At 41.1% G+C, this 17,525-nt stretch overlaps 1 protein-coding gene across 5 annotated transcripts in view; it reads right to left on the reverse strand.

Moving 5' to 3' along the window:
* Dnm3 (dynamin 3) overlaps window positions 1–17,525 on the reverse strand; it is a 464,195-nt gene that overhangs the window by 385,368 nt on the left and 61,302 nt on the right. For all 5 annotated transcript variants that reach the window (XM_060364575.1, XM_060364572.1, XM_060364573.1 and 2 more), the window contains exon 2: window positions 7,785–7,858. In XM_060364575.1, coding sequence (XP_060220558.1) covers window positions 7,785–7,858 — 74 coding nt within the window. The remainder of the gene's footprint in view (window positions 1–7,784; window positions 7,859–17,525) is intronic.

Consider the following 17,525-nt stretch of genomic DNA (forward strand, 5'->3'; position numbering starts at 1 on the left):
GGCCCCTAAAAGGAAATGCATTAGGTGTTAAAGGGTAGTCTTCCTGCTATGAAGAAATGAGATCTGGGTTTGTTTATTTACAATGGCTCCTTCGCTTTTCTTGAAAATCTTAACAGTTTGGCAAATACTGCTATTGGCTTTATATTAGAAGGTGGGTGGCTATTAGAAATCCTAAGCCTGCTAATGGATAAGCAACTATTAAGCCCAGAAAATGAATAACAAAATAAAATGTGTAAAAATAACAGTTTCAGAACATTATAAGAAAAAGGAGGGGGATGGAAGAAGAGAAGGAGAAAAGGGAGGGGGATTATACCAGTAATTCACAGGAAGATCTCAAACATAAGATAAAGTCTACTTGAATTTCTTGACTTAATGCAAATAGTAAAAGAGTGATGACAAGAAAGACACAGTCAAAGCATATTTAAAATACATCTGGATGAGAGTCCTAGACAACACCAACTCTCACTAACAAGGTTTAGAGGATTCTACCAAAGGGCATGGAAAGATGGCCCTGGTGGTCAAGAGTACTTGCCATTTGCTCAGAAGACTAGATTGGGCCTGCAACACAGCCACCCATAACTCCAGCTCTAGGGGATCAAACACCCTATTCTGGCTTCTAAGGGTACCCACACACATGTAGCATGCACTCACATAGACATAAATAAAAACAAAGATTCATAAAATATTCTATGAGAGAGAGTTATTTTGACTTCAGTGAAGTGGGTAATAAATATGAGAATACTCTGACAAGCATTAGTACAATATGCACATTCTTTCCACTTAACAAGTATGTTTTCCTATCAAAAACCTTTAGAAATTTATTTATTTTCACTGTATCTAATATTCAGTACACTCTCCAAAAGACGAATGCCTTTGATTCCTCCTATGGCAGTGAGAGATCGGGAAAAACTTTCAGTAGTCTTGGAATGTGCTTCTAAGCACCCAAAGATGATTGTTTAAAATACAGCTCCTGAGATGTATCCAGACCCAGTGAAGCAAAACTCTCAGTACCTTGAGGACACTCCCCAGGGCAGCTGTGCACACTGAATTTTAAAAATAGTGACAGTCAAGGGAATTTAAACTATCCATGTATAACCTGCACTTCATATGAAGAGCAACAGAGCCAGCAGGAATCCCAGGAAGGTCAGAGCTGATGTTAAGAAAAAAATGTTCTCAGAAATGCATGATTTTTACCATGAGGTTAATTTGTTACTGAGAAAACAAGCATTTTGTCCTTTGTAGAAGCAGGCTGTCTTGTTCTGAAATGTCAGTTCTGATCAAACTCAGATATCTGGACATAAAGTGAAATATGAAGTTATAAAATATTTTAAGTGTTGTCATCCCAATATTTCTACTATTCATATGTAATTTATGACACTAGAAGAAAAACTCCTGGTCACTGCACACAAATAAGGGCTGAAACGCAGGCTGCTCTAACAACATCTTTAAGGTACCTATGAAAGGCCGAGCCTTATATGTGAGTAAATACCATGTGTATCTTTCTAAGTCTGGGTTACCTCACTCAGGATGATCTTTTCTATTTCCATTGATTTGCCTGCAAATTTCATGATTTCTTTGTTTTTAATAGCTGACTAGTATCTCATCGTGTAAGTGTGCCAGTTTCTTTATCCATTCTTCCACTGAGGGACAGCTATGTAGTTTCCAGATTCTGGCTATTGTGACTAAAACTGCCATGAACAGGGCTGGAGAGATGGCTCAGCAGTTAAGAGCACTCACTGGCTGTTATTCTAAAGGACCAGGGTTCAATTCCCAGCACCACAGTGACTCACAACTGTCTGTAACTCCTGTTTCAGGGGATCTGACACCATCACAAGGACATACACGTAGGCAGAACACCAATGCACATAAAATAAAAATAATTAATTTTAAAAACTGCCATGAACATAGCTGAGCAAGTGCTCTTGTTGTATGGTGGAGCGAAGTGGATTTTAGCCATGCGGTACAGGATGAGCATACAGTGTGGCACAGACCCAAAGAAGATTATTAACTCAGAGGATCAAAGAGGGGATGCATACATCTCACTCGGAAGGGGAGGTAGAATAGACAGAGGTAGTGGTTGAAGAGAAGGAACCAGATAGGAGAGGGTGTGCAGAGAGTTAAGAGGGTGGAGATCAGACCTGGGGAGAGCGAGGGTGAGAGGACAGAAGGAATGTAGAGAAAAGAGAAACTGAGGGCGGGAGCATCTCTGTGACAAGCTGGAGACCTAAGTCAGGGTAGGCTCCTGGGAGGATATGAGGGGGACTCACGAAGAGACTCCTAGGGCCACAGAGACTGAAGAGGACACACTCTAACTAGACTAGTCTCCTGAACACCAACCCACCCAGAAGAACTTCAACCCACAATTTACCCTCCCTAGAGGATGTGTGGGGATAAAGACAAAGCAGATAGAGCAAAGATTGAGGGAATGCCCAACCAAAGACCCACCCTATCGGAGAGTGCCAACCCCTAACACTATGAACAATACTCTGTTCAACTTTCAGACAGGAGTCTGACAGAGTTGCCCTCTGCGAGGCACTACCCAGCAGCACCTCAAAACAGATGTCAAGACTCACAGCTTATAAGGAAGGGCTTATTTGGTTTTAGTTTACGTCTGTAACTGAGGAAAGCCACCAGAGAAAGTCAGAGCGGGGACCGCAAAGACCAGAGCTTTGGCTAAAAAAGAATCTTCTCGGAAACACGGGCTAGCTGGCCTGTTCCCTCTGGCTTGTTCAGGTAGCTTTTCTTTTTTGGGTTTGTTGTTTTGGGTTTGGTTTGGTTTGGGTGGGGTGGGATTTTTGTTGTTGTGTTTGTTTGTGTGTTTGTTTGGTTTTGTTTTTTTCTGTTTTTGAGACAGGGTTTGTACGGTGGTTTAAATTGGTGTGGCTCCCATAGACTCATGTGCATGAATGCTTAGCCCATAGGGAATGGCACTATTAGGAGGTGTGGCCTTGCTGGAGGAAGTGTGTCACTGTGGGGGCGGGCTTTGAGATCACCTATGTTCAAGCCAGGCCCAGTGTGACAGACAGTCTCCTGCTGCCTGCAGATCCAGATGTAGAACTCTCAGCTCCTCCGGCACCATCTCTGCCTGCACGCCACCATGCTCCCCGCCCCCCATGACGACAATGGACTAAACCTTAGAAACTGTAAGCCAGCCCCCAATTAAACGTTTTTCTTTGTAGGAGTCGCTGTGGTCATGGCCTCTCTTCACAGCAGCAGAAACTCTAACTAATACAGTTTCACTTTGTAGCTGTGTCTGTCCTGGAACTCACTCTGTAGACCAGGCTGGCCTAGAACTCACGGATATCTGCCTGCCTCTGCCTCCCGAGTACCGGGGTTAAAAGCGTGTGCCACCACTGCCTAGGCTCAGCTAGCCTTTTTATACAACCCAGGCCTACATGCCTAGGGTTGGCACCACCCGTAGTGGGCAGGGCTCCTTACATCAAGGCAAGCAACACAATCCCTCGGGTCCAGCTCCCTACTCAGGTGATTCTAGTTTGTGAAAAAACAATATTAAAAGCAGCTGTCAACAACACGGTCTATATTACACAGCACCTGTGATTTGAAAAGGGTTAGTCAATTTTTAACAGATTTGTGTTTCAAGTACATAGAAGTTGAAACCAGCCAGAAGGCCACACACACACACACATACATACACACACAAGAACATTTCTATATTGTGAACAGTAGCTTTCAACTTATCTTTTTAACTGCCACATTTTGATTTTTATACTAATAATGAAATAAAGCAGAATAAACAACATGACAGCGTTCTGAGAGACGCTTCCCATAGAGAGGTCCTCAAATAGTCCTTTATCCCCGTAATCTACAGAATTTACTTTCCTGAGGCCTTTACCGGGGCCTCTAACACAGAGTGACTTGGATTCTGGTGTCTGTAAAAGCCACTTTCTGCCTCAGGTTGGAGCAGAGAACATTAAATTCCAAACGACACACTTTGAAAGTAAAGGCGCGGAAACATGTTCCATGCTCTCCGCTGCTTCCCCAGGACATTGCTCTCGGGGTTCAGCGTGTGAGTGTTGCCTGCACGGTAAGGTAGGCACTGAGGCGGCATGAAGCAGCTTCCTCCGGCTCCTGGGTTAAACTTCAAGCCATACGCTCCTCCCACCTGGCAGCCACCTGACTTCCTCTTCTCCCGCTTTTCCCTCCTCTCCTTCTCCTCCTGCTCCTCCTCCTTAGTTTTGACTTTTTAAAATTTTTTTTTGTTTTTTCGTTTCTTTTTCTGTCTATTGAGCTAGGGTCTCAATATGTCACCATGGCTGGACTAGAACTCATTTGATTAGATTTTGTTTCTTTCTGCTTGATGGTAAGTTCTACAATGAGAGTGAAGTTTTCATGGTGGCATACAGGGTTCTTTAAAAACTATTTTTTGAGGAGGAGGAGGAGGAGGAAGAGGGAAGGAGGAAGAGGAGAAAGAGGGAAGGAGGAGGAGAAGGAGGAAGAGCAGGAGGAAAAAATGAGTAAGTGGTACAATTCGGTTTTGAATCCATCTGGACATAGGCATGTTTTAGTTGGAAGATTTTCCATTACTATTCCAATTTCCTTATTTGTTACAGGCATCCTCTTGATTTATCTTTGTTGGTTAGGTTGAAATAATTAAAGAGGAGAGGTCATAAATCTGAGGAGGGACCTGAAAGAACTTTGAAAGGAGAGAGGAAGCGCTGGAAATTATTTAACTGTAGCACTCATGTGAAATTATCAAAATATTAAATTAAAAATAGAATGAACATAAATCTTTAAAATAAAAATAAAACCAAATTTTGTGATATTATTGATCTGTACTTTCTATTTTTACTCTTGTTTTATGTTGTGTATTTCTGAAAAGGTATTTGTTGAATTAATCAATCAAGAGAAACCTGTATTTAAATAACTGGCCTCAATTATAACATGAAGCCGCAAGCAAATCCCCAAACTTGCTTTCTTCTAGCTTTTTTAAAATTTTTATTAAATTTTTTCTTTGACGATTTCATATATGCATAAAATATGTTATGCGCACTCTCGCCTCCCGGTCCTTTCACATCCCTCCCATTCTGTTATTGTCCCCTTTTCTCTGTGAGTCCCCCTCCCACACTTAGGTTGTTTCACACTGAGTTTAGCTAGGACCATCTGTGTGGCCATAGGTGGGGAACTATCCTTTGGAGCCTGGTGGGTTAAACAGTGGGTACAATTTCAGAAAGTGACTGTGCTCCCCCAGAATCCATCAGTGACCAATAATCCAAAAGTGAAGAGAAGGCACCCAAGGGTCCCTTCCAAATCCATGATTGGTGGTTGACAGCCTCAGGTTTGTGCAAGTTCAGTACTGGCAGCCTTAGTTTCAGTGACATCATGATTGTGATGGCTCTGTCATGCCCAAAACAAAGCATTTCCCAGCTCTCTCCCCTATCTTCTAGCTTCTACATACTTTCTGCTCCCTCTTAGAGATGTCTCCCAAGCCTGAGAGAGGGTGGGATGCAGGTGTTCCCGTTTAGGGCTGAGCAATCAACCTCCACAAATTCTCAGGCCCTTGACCAGCCAGGAGTCTCTGCGTTCACCAATATTCACTGCAAAGGGAAGCTTTTCTGACTGAGGCTGAGAGTAGCTTTTGTCCGTGGGCACAAACAAATTATTTAGAAAGCAGATTGGCACCATATCGATTTAAATACTACCAAGTCCCCCACCAGGCTTAAGGTTCCCCCAGCCATGGGTTTCAGACTGGGTCTACAGTAACAAGTATGAAGTCTTTCCTATAGAGTTGGCCTTAAATCCAATCAGAAAGACAGAGAGAGACAGAGAGAGAGAGAGAGAGAGAGAGAGAGAGAGAGAGAGAGAGAGTTAGTGGTTGCCCCAGAACAGTCATGCCACTGTTGCACCATTCTGGTACCATAGAGTGGAGCTGGAAACAAAGATGAAAACATCGTATATATATGCAACGGGATCTTGTTCAGCTTGAGTCTCAAGGGTTTTCACTGAACAGGAAGCTCACTGTTTGGGCGAGGCTGGATGTCCAGCAAGCTCTGGAGATTTCACTTGTCCCTCTCCCCCTGGCCTGTGGGTATAATCACATGCAGACGTGCCCAGTGTTTACATGGGTGCTATGGATTTGAACTCAGGTCCTTCTGCTTGCAGAGCAAACACTCTTATTCACTGATCCATCTCTCCAACCCGTTTTGCATTTCTTTTTTAAAATGTATTCCTCAGTGGATATTCTTTTTGATGCCAGTGTAAATGGAACGGGTATTTAAATTTCATTTTTAGATTGTTCTTTGCAAGTGGACATAACTATGTTTGAGTTTAACATATTTATCTTGAATCCAGCAACCTCGGGGACTAATAGTATATTGGTGGATTCCTTCATATTTCCATATGTATCATCAACCATCTGTGAGAAGATATCATTTTACTCCATCCTTACCAATCTATAAGTGCCAAACCTCCTTAGCTAAAATTTCCAAGATAATGTAGGATGGAATTGATAAGAGCAAACAAATTATTATTCTTTATCTTAGAGAATTGGTTCTCAATCTGTGGGTTGTGATCCCTTTGGCAAACCCCTATCTCCAAAAATATTGATATTTTGATTCATAACAGTAGCAGAATTGAGTTATAAAGAAACAACAAAAATAATTATTTTATGGTTGGGGCTCACCACAACATGAGGAACTGTATTGAAGGGCCACACATGAGGAAGGTTGAAAACCACTGTCTTCAAATCACTCCTCTTTTTGTCATTAGGTGTGTTTGCTGAGAGGTTTCCTACGCCTACTAGACAGAGGAAGCACCCCTCTATTCCTAGGCTACTAAAAGTTTTCCATAGGCATGTGTAATGCTTTTGCTGAGCCAACGGAGATGTCCTTGTGGGTTTTGTTGCTTTCAAGTTGGCCGATACAATGCATTACATTAATTGATTTTCAGAAGAAAAATATAACTTCACATTTCTTGGTTAAAACAATATGTTTCTAGATTCATGAAGAATTTGGAACTCAGGTAGCTAAAATGGTCTTGAAAGAAAAGAATAAAATAGAAGTCCTACTTTCTAAATTAAAATAATGATAATAATAATACCACAGAGCAAAGGTATTTAAGACAACATCATATTCCTACAAGGGTAGAAATAGAGATCAATTGACTAGAAGTGAGAATCCAAAAATAAACCCACATAGCTATGGTCAATACATTTTGGCAAAGACTCTAACACATGAGGCACAAAGAATAGACTGTTAGACAAATTATGCCCAGTAGATGGTTGCCTACATAATAGAAATTTTAATTATATACACATGTGTATGTGACCATGGGCCCATGGACACAGTGCACATGCAGATAGCCCTGAAGGTGCAGGTGATTGGAGCCACCTGATGTGGGTGCTGAGAGCTAAACCCAGGTGCCCTGAAGGAGGAAGACATGCTCTTAACCACTAGAGTTACCTCCCTAGTTCCCTACATAGTTCAATTTTCTGACCAAATAGTCACACATATAACATAATACTTGCAGAAAGAGTGCACACCAAAACAGCACTCGTGATTACCTTGTACTATGAACTTGTACAGATGGGTTACAGTAAGCAAAGACTGTCCTGGCACGAGAAACTAGTGTTAAAAATCTATATGCACGTAAGACTTCCTCATCAACACAGTCAAAGGAATCAAAAGAACAATGGACGGGAGAGCGTGCTGGAGAGGAAGATGGGCAGCTGTTCACCGTGGCTGCAGAGGTGGTTCTGTTGGTACATCTGGTGCCCAGGAATGAACGTGACAATTGCCCCGGGGTGTGCACGCCCACACACTAATTACCTGCTTTAGCAGTGACAAGCTGGAGTACAAGAGGTCGTCTGGTCACGATGCCTGAGCCTCGAGGAAGAAAGTCCCTGAAAACAAACAAGAAGCAAAGATGAAGGCGTTATGGAATTTTAAACTGGGCTCCGTGGTAATCCTTCTAGTCTCCCAATCTGTCAACATAGTCTCTGTCTCAAGAAACCTAGACCCATATAGAAAAGAGGTATTTGCAAAGTTCAAGGAGAAAGAAAGCTTGTGTCGGCAACTGGTCCATGAATACGTAATTTCCTCACTAAAATACAGCACTCATTTGCCTAGGTGGGATTAATAAAGGTTGCTTAAGTTGCTGTGTGTTGCCCATTCACTTTCACTCTCAGAGAATCTACATTAATTTTTAAAATGGTCTAATGCTGAAAGTAATTCCAGAACTTCTGATAACTGCAAAATCAGTACTGGCTTTGGCTTCCACATTAATATTAGCACCATCAAATGTTGGCCATAAAAGGGTGAAATATACTGTCTTTTCTAGATATCCTGAATTTTTTCTTCAATAAGAAGACTCACAAAAATGCAGTCTCAAATGGAAGAAGATATTAAATCATAGAAATTAACACTAGAAAAAAATATTGCAACTTTAGTATTTCTGACTGTCCCTGTTAAGTGGGAGATTTCTGAGAAAGATTATGTTGAAATGGCATGTTAACACAGCGTACACACATCAATAAACCTGCAGCAAAGGAAGCATTGCATTAAACTACATGGCAACACATGTACCATTAGCAATTCTGCAGTGTCAGAAAATTCATGAACACCTGTCCCACAGCTGCTGTCTGTGTTGCTGCTTTGTTTTGTTGTTGTTAAGTACTGGGAACTGAACCCAGAGCTTGGGGTATACTGTGCAAATGCCCTCCCACTGAGCTATATCTATCTGCATCCTTCTCTTCACTTTTTGTTTTGATCTCGCTAAGAGGCTCAGACTGAACCTGAGTTCACTCTGCAGCTCGGACAGGGCTTGAACTTGCCATCCTCTGGCCTCAGGCCCTGCTTATGTAATAGTTTCAAAGCATGTTTACAATGCCTCACAACTGTAGAAAGCATGTCACAGAATTCTATTCAAAACAAACCTTTGACTCAGTGACTTCAGGGACAGTGTTTCTCACAGTTGAAATTCTAGGACCATCAAGAGAGAGAACTCCAGACACCCAGGACCCATACCCATACGTACTAATAGTACTTAGGGCAGGGGTTAACTCCCAGGAGAACCTAACGTTCACCGGGGTTTACTCAGTACCTCACAGTCACACTGCTACACGGGAAACACGGTGAAATTTCAATGCACAAGCCACCAGAGGCACTGCTAGTCTCAGTGGGAGTCACAAAGACAAAATTAAGTAACTTTTTCTCTATAACTATTATTGTTGTAAGTGCTAAAATACATTCTGGATGAGTTCATCAACTAGGGAAACGGCTTATTCCTTTACCCCGAGGGCCGGGAACCTTGGAGAAGTTACTAGATGCTGTTGAAAGAGTGACAAAAGATGTCTGTGTCTGGACTTTTAAAATGCCGCTTGAAATAAGTGATATTTTTTTTATTCATACAAAAATGCATTGACTGAGCAGAACGTGGCGGTGTGCAGCCGCAACCCCAACAGTCAGAAAGGTGAGGCAGGAGAATCCTGAGTTCAAGGCCAGCTGAGCAGCACAGGGAGACTCTGTCTCAAACAAGGGAACAAAAACACAGAACAGAGCATCTATGTTCTGCGCCTACAACCAGAAGGGAAGGAGTTCATTTGAAAGTCAAAATGAATGAAGGCAAAACACGAGAGTAGAAAGCTGAAAAAAAAAAAAATCTGCGTTTCCGTGAATGAAGTTTTAAGCTTTGTAGATGCCAAAGAGAAATGTAAGGTCTGAAATGCCTGAATACTGCCATTTAGAAATGGAAATGTTCCTCAATGAGAAAGGGATAGAGGGAAAGGCAGGGAGAGGAGCGCGGATGAAAAGAGTCTTGTTGACTGCGTACCCTCTCGCAGGGGCCAGTTTCAGCCTGTGTTTGTGATTCTGTTTACACAACGTGGACTTAGCTCCCCCTCCGCTGGCTGTGAGTAACGTGAACCATATATAATACTTTCGACAACTGACTGTTGTAAGGCGTCTGGCTGAAAGGAAACCCACGGGTACACTAATGCGTCTTTCTACCTTGTTCTAACCAATCAAGCCTAAAGTCTCATTGTGAGGAATGAGGAGGATTCCGACATCTAGCCTGCGAGTTTCTTACTCACAGTCTGCCTCGAATATATATTCTCGCCAACCATGAAGACATTGGGTGAGGAAATCTGGCTGTCTGGAACTCTCTCCCGTTTCACAGGAGCCTCTACTGCAAAGCAAACCCCTCGAGAGAAATCTCCCTTTAATGGAGAAGTGAGTGTTCAGGCTGGCACCCTGAAAGTGCATCTCATTCTAATGACCCAGCAAAACTAGAACCATAGGCCCAGAGCCTTCCTGCTGTGTGAGCTGAGGGAAAGGACCTCAAGGGAGACAGAGAACACTGATTTGCAGCTCTACCGCTACACAGGCAGAGAATTTTCTCTAAATATGTTCCAGTATTCTAACTAAGCACCAAATCATATGGCTCAAATGAAATGCAGCATGTGACAACCTATTAAAAACCCACAACTACCATGAAAACGCACATCCATATTGCTACATTAAAGTCATAATGTGCTCCCCTAATATCATAGTATCCTCTTGCAAAAATGCCCTACATCCCTATTTACAAAATATTAGCGCTTCCAGAATTGAATGTGAGATACGGGGCCACAGACCCTATCTGAACTACCCTTTTGGTGCAGCCCAGCTGCGGTGGTTTGGATGCTTGGTTTGGTAGCCCTGCCTCCTTCCACACCAAGCCAGGCACTGACACAAACAATCTTGAATAATTCATTAGCCATTGAGTGCAATCATCCACTTGATTTTCAGTTCTCCTGCGCAATAGACAGTTAGCTTTTGTCTCTCGTCAGCGTGTCTTATGGTGAAATGAGTTTACTACATTACAGTACAGGAGCTAATGGCTGTTCCTTTTAGTTGTACTTTTAATTTAATATATGGATATTCTTTATTATTATCTAATACACACATAGAGAGATAAGAGGGGCCAGAGATCCCATTTAAACCACGCACATACACACACACCAATCAGGCACCTGTCTACCCAGTCTCAGCATTAAGCTTTTCAGAGAAGTACATGCTTTTCCCACTTGCATGATTCCTAAGAAAAAAGCAAAAAGGAAAAGAAAATTCTGCATTGAATCTGTAGCATTTCTGACTGAGCTTTTCAGAAATTTAGAATGCCAAGAAATGTTATTTTTGCTCCAGTAGGAAATGGTTGAACTTTGGAAGCCCTATCAGGAGAGCACAGCTGCTGTCTCCAGAAAACTTACACAAGTTTCCTTCTTCACAACAAATAAGTACAGAGATGGCTTCCTCCAGCAGGGCTAAGTGCCCATTAATCAGATGGTTTGATCAATAAATAAATGCTTAGCAACTTTTTATAACTAAATATGGAGGTGTAACTCTGACTCTCCTAGGAGCCAATTCCTGTAGCTGATTCCACGATATGCAAGCTCTTGAAGGAGAAATACACACAATGACTTGACTAAGCATGGCAAATGCCAGAGATATGCTCCATGCAGCATGGAGAAGCAACAGAGAGCAAGTAGTATCTGTTCTGTGTGCATGAAACAACCTCAGAGAGGAAATGTGAAGCAAGGGGCATTCCGCAGCTTAATTCGAAGGCCTGGGAAACAACTGGGGAATATGACATTGAGTAACTGTATGTATTAAAGGTCAGAAAGAGACAGAAAAGGAAGTGGACCTCAGCCACCTTCCTTATGGGTGGGTGTCCTTGTTTTCATGAGAGTAATAGCGACGGGGAGGGAGATATAAGTTGTAACATACACATTACAGAAAACAACAACAACAACTAGAGTGTTAAAAAAGGAAGACATGGAAGATTAGGAAAACAGACACTGGCCAGTCTCAGTCATTCATGAAGAGAATGAGAGTTAGGTCCAAGGCAGTAATGATAGAAAAAAAGAGAAAACAAATGGCAGGATTTAATGACTGTTTTAATGTAGAATATAGGATTGGGGAAAGGTTATGATAAACCTCACAGTGGTCTATTAATCAAGACACAATATTCAGGAAGAGAAAGGTTTGGTTATAAATGATGTGTCCATTTACGAGGATCAGCCCCTCTCTCTCTTTCCCTGTCTCTCCCTCCCTCCCTCTCTCTCTCATGTTTTGCTCAATATTATATTACATTAGTATATTATTCTATATTTTAAAAAATTACACCACATAATACATAATACTCACATTTGTAATTGTAGCACTTAAGGAACCAAGAATGAAGAATCATGGGTTCAAGATCAGCTTGGAATATACAACATGTAGTTAGACCCTGACTCAAAATTAATAGATTAATAATAATAATAATAGTAATAATAATAGTTCACACTAACTTCTAAAATTTCTTTACTTAGATGTCTTGAACCAATATCACTACAATTCAACTCATTATTCAACTCAACTGAACATGTTTTCCTTCTTCATTCCCAGTCGTTACCCACTTCATCCGCATCCATATATACTGGCCAAAAGCAGCACTTGGAGGCCAGACTCCCTCTATTGGTCTCTCACCTGCTCCAAATGGGTCACTAAGCCCTGCTGCTACGCTTTTTTGGCATCTCTTCAGTCATCATCTCTTCTCTTTCAATCACTTCAGGTAACCAACAAGTAGGCTACAAGTAATCTCATAAGTAATTTCTCTTAATCCAACTTGAGTACCATCCAAGACAGCTTTCACAGAAATCCCACATCATCATTTCCAGATTTTTCGTCATTAAGTGACTTCCCATTGTCTCCAGGATAAAGGCCAAAGCTTAGGATCACATAGGAAATATTTTATCTCTTACTATTTCCCTGAAGACACCTCCGGTCGAGGGCTCCTCGCATTTCATTTGACTTTCTATTTAGACAATTATGCAATACATGCTGACTGATCTCAAGAGCACCAAGAGGGCGCTGGAGCTATAAAAGAAAGTAATGCAGAGAAAAATCCTTGCCTTCTAACAGAATCTTCCATGCACTAAGTTCCCTCAGCCTTGGTGCTTTGGCACACACAGTCGTGACCTCTGCTCGGGACTCCTGCCCCAACAGCTTCTTCTAAGCAGCTCCTGCTAGAACTTCAGCACTCAGCTCCACGTTATCCTTCTTAGCTCCCCCCATCCAAGCTTCTGTCTAAGCTCTCAACAAACACTGGTGTGTTCACAGATTTGTCCTCAGCCCTGTGTGTTCCTCCAGGATGAATTAAATGTCCAAGTATTTCATTAAATTTCTGTCTCCACTTTCAGAAAAGACTCCTGTTGCTTGCTAGAGTCTTAATACATAGGAGAAGCAACTGAATTTACTTCTTCAACTAGAAAACAGCTAAGTGACATTGTATGTATAAAAGAACAGCAGAAGATCTTGCAATTTAAAAGAATTCGGCCAAAATGATTTAATGTTATTTTAATGTTCACATTTACAATCAGAAGGTAGTCACCAAAGTACACAGTACAGAACATAATGTTGACCCTTATTACTCCTTGTACAAAGACATGGAATTGATTTGAAGAAAACATTTTTTTGATCCAAGAAACATCATACTTTTAAAAATTACTCCTTAAATTAAAAAGTCTTAAAATTAGTCTTTAAAAAGTCTTCAAGATAATTTTCTGTACTCCAGAACAATACCTGTAATAACATCTTAAAACACCTCACAAGGATGTGAGGATAGTAAGAGACTAGCATGGAAGAAAGCAGAGGCAGAAACAAAAACAAGCTGATGAGCACCAACCACTGCTGCTTTACCCCAAGAAGTGCTGGGGTTCTGAGTCTGGTTCCACCACTGAACATAACGTGCTGTTAAAATACCTCTGTGTTTGCATGCCTGAACCCCAGAGCCTCACTAGCCACAACAGTGCCATTTCAACCATAGGAAGTAATTAACACCAAGAGTCTCAGAGTCTCTGGAAATTCCCACTGCAGTTTCCATCCCCCACATTAAGGAGATTAGTATTTATTTACTTGTAGAAGTTCACGTGTTGCTGACGCCAATTACCCTACAAAGTGCCCATTCCTAACATCACTTCACTTGGAAACCATGAGAATTCAGTGACGGTGAGCATGCTATTTTTACACACCCAAAAACATTCATGCTCGTCCACAGAACTCAGAAGTTCTAAGCAACACATTTTCAACAACCAAATTAACCATGGATCGATAGCTCCCACTGAAGCACTTAGAATGGAAAGTTTCTGTATCCAAGATCTATGAAAAATGACAGTCCTCACCTTAAAAATACCGTGCTTTACCTGCCAAAATACCATCAGCTACAAAAATAAGTTCTTTACAAAATTTTAGCACCTGATTAATGAGTCTTGGTACAAAACAGAAATAGCATCACTTCCCCCACTCCAAACCTCACATCATACTTTACTCTGTTTAGCTGACATGGAAATAAATAGCAAGAGAGACAACTATGTGGATTGCTAGCTGACTACCCAATAGCCATTTTCCTTTCTTATTAACACAACCCAGAATTCACTGGGGATGTCAACATGCCTAGTTTTGATAAATAAATTAAGCATGGTTCCCCAGACTTCCTGGCAAACGCAGTGCCCCTCAACATGTTCTACATAGTAAGAAGCTTTTGGAGCTTGCTGAGCAGCATAAGATGGTTCCTGTAACACGGTTTTACTTCACCCAAGCATACTGCTCGACCTTCCTCTTCTTTCCTCTTCCTGTCAGTTATCTGTGATTGCATCGCTACAACAGTCATCTCCACGTGACAAGGCAAGACAATAATGCAGATAGAAGCCATGTGCCCCAGACAGCAGAGAAAATACATCACAGAGAACCTAGGATGGTGATAACATTATAAGTCAATGAGACCATCCTGACACTTCCTGGGAAGGAGAGGAAATGGGAAATGCAATGCTTTAGGCTAGTGTTTGCAATTTGCTTTTCATTGCTGCCTCCTTATGAAAACATTATTTAATTTTTCCCTCATCAAAATTTCTCTTTGTAAATCTGATACAATAAATTTAAGTATATCAGCAGATTTCATGTACATATTTGTTATTTAAACTTAAGTAGAAGATTCCTCCAAAAACCAATTTTACCTCCTCAGGTGAAATACCATGCTTATCAATAATATTTTACAGGCTAGCAAAAAAAGAGAACTCAGAATAGTCAGCATTTAGTAATTTCAGCCATGTTTTTCTGCAATGTTTCTAAAGAGATAAACATGGAGAAGACAGAGTCCAATGGCTTTTTCCTCAAGCCCAATGAATTAACTTCCCAAGACTGAAAAGATGGACAGGATGAAGTAAAACCCTTAACCAGCCTAAGCAATCAATAGGCAGGCTAACAACCTCTGTTGCCCATTTTTCATGAAGCCACAGTGAGTTGCAAACCTCTGTATTCCTGCACTACAATGGCTAACAAAGACCCATCTGCAGCAGATCAAACCAGACAGTGACAAGACACCAGGAAACAAGGACATTTATGCGGTGACTAGGGAAAAGCTGGTCCAGACAACCCACTTCTGTCTTTCCCCTTGCAAAGGCATCTGGGACCCAATATCTGTCCTTAGTGCTGAAGGTCTAGGTTTCCTTGTCAAAAGACAGGAAGGGAGGTGCATCAATGACAGCAGAAGGGAACTAACTTCCCTGTCCAATACTGTGCATTTGTGTTTCTTACTTTCCTAAGACATTAAAAGAAAAAAATGACATATACAATAAAAAGCTAAGATAGTACAAGTCAGTTTCACCATTAAAACACAGATCAGAGCGCCACAGGATAGAACACAGCCTGCTTATTTTTAAAGAATGGGAATGACTTTCTAATTAACCTGGGAGTCCGCAGACCCAGCCCTTCCTCTCTGGAAGCTCCAACCTGTTATTAGAACATCAAACCTGTCGTTAGAACATCAGTCTCTCAAGTGATTTCAGGCTGCTTTGACGCCTCGGTGTTGATGCTTACAGAAGACCCTCTCCAATGCCCCTTTCTTCACCAGATTCTCTCTCCCACAGGAAATATTTCCAGATATGCCAGCATAGCCAGATGTTTTTCATTTCTGCTTTCAAGGTTCCAAGATCCCTCCATCACATCCCTCCCTGGACAAGCTCTTCTACCACTTCTGTATTTGGCATAGCACCTGCCACAGACTTGGCAAACCAATTAACTCCATACTTTAGAAATTAAAACTGGTGACTACACTAGAGAGATGAACTTTATGAGATAAGCTGGTAAATAAATATAATTAAAGATAGCTTTTCCATGTTTTCTGTATTAGTCAGGCTTTTCCAAACCATGGCACGCATCTGGCAGAAGGGACTCTGGGAGGGAAAAGATTCATTTTGGCTCATGGTTTCAGAAGTTTTGGTCTGTAGCTGATTGGATCCATTGCTTTGGGCCTCAGGTGAAGCAGACTATCACGGTGAAAAGTCTGTGATGGAGCAGCTGCTCCTTAGAGAAGAAGAGTATGTCATGATTGAGGGCTTCATTCCCCTGCCTCTTTATTTCCTCTGGACCACAAGCCTATTGATGCCAAACACATAAACGTCAGGTCTTCATTCTTTGATGGCTAATCACAGTGTGAAGATTCTTAGACACTCCCAGAGGTGCACTTTAATCTCCCAGGTATCTCTCAATTCAATGAAGTTGACTTACATGTTCTATTATTTATGTTCTTTCCTTAAAATTATTTATTTCATATATTTTATTTTTATTCATAATCTTTTATACTGCTAATATTTTAAGGAAGAAAAGAGTAAAAGGAGAAAAATCACTCAATATTGAATAAATGATGTGTGTATACGTATAAGAGAGATAATTATAAGCATTTGCTATTTATCATTAAAAGTTATTCATGACTATGTTCGGATGTCAGTTTTATGGAAACTATAACTGATACCTTCAAATTCTAAAGTGTATTAATAGTAGCTGATAGAACATGCTAGAATAAAAGGAGATCAACAAATTTTTTCTGGCTACTTAATAAATAATTGTAAGGACTGAACAGAGTTCAGGTCACTAGAACTCATGTAAATTCTAAGTGGACATGGCAGCTCACCTATAATTCCAGCCTTGGAAGACAGAGACAGAAAAATGTCTGGAACAAGCTTGATGGAAAGACTAGCCAAGCTGGTGAGCTCCAGTTTTGACTGAGAGAACTTACCTCAATGAATTAGGTGAAAGAACGATTGAGGAAGATTTTTTTTTACATACCAACCTCAGGCACCCACATTCACAAGCAAACATACGTATATGCGCACACACAGAAGGAGGAGGGAGAAAAAAAGAGAGACAAAGAAAGAAAAAGAGAAAAAGAAAGAAAGAAAGAAAGAAAGAAAGAAAGAAAGAAAGAAAGAAAGAAAGAAAGCTAATACTGATTACATATGAAAACAACACGTGGTCCCGAACTTGTCAGCATTTCTGCAGCAAAGCATGGATACCCACTAAGAGAGATAAACACAAACCAATAGCCCCGTGTCGCTGAGGTCATGTTTGCCAATAAATGAGTTCTGACTAACGTAAGTTTTGCGAAATGAGCTACAAAAATAATATTTGGTTTTCGCGACACTCGGCATATTTGAAATTGTAGAGGAGAGGGAAATGCTCAGAGGAACACCTAGCTAGCGCACAGCAAGAGGC

The sequence above is a fragment of the Meriones unguiculatus genome, chromosome 11, assembly GCF_030254825.1.
Source record: "Meriones unguiculatus strain TT.TT164.6M chromosome 11, Bangor_MerUng_6.1, whole genome shotgun sequence".
Classification (NCBI taxonomy): Eukaryota; Metazoa; Chordata; class Mammalia; order Rodentia; family Muridae; genus Meriones; species Meriones unguiculatus.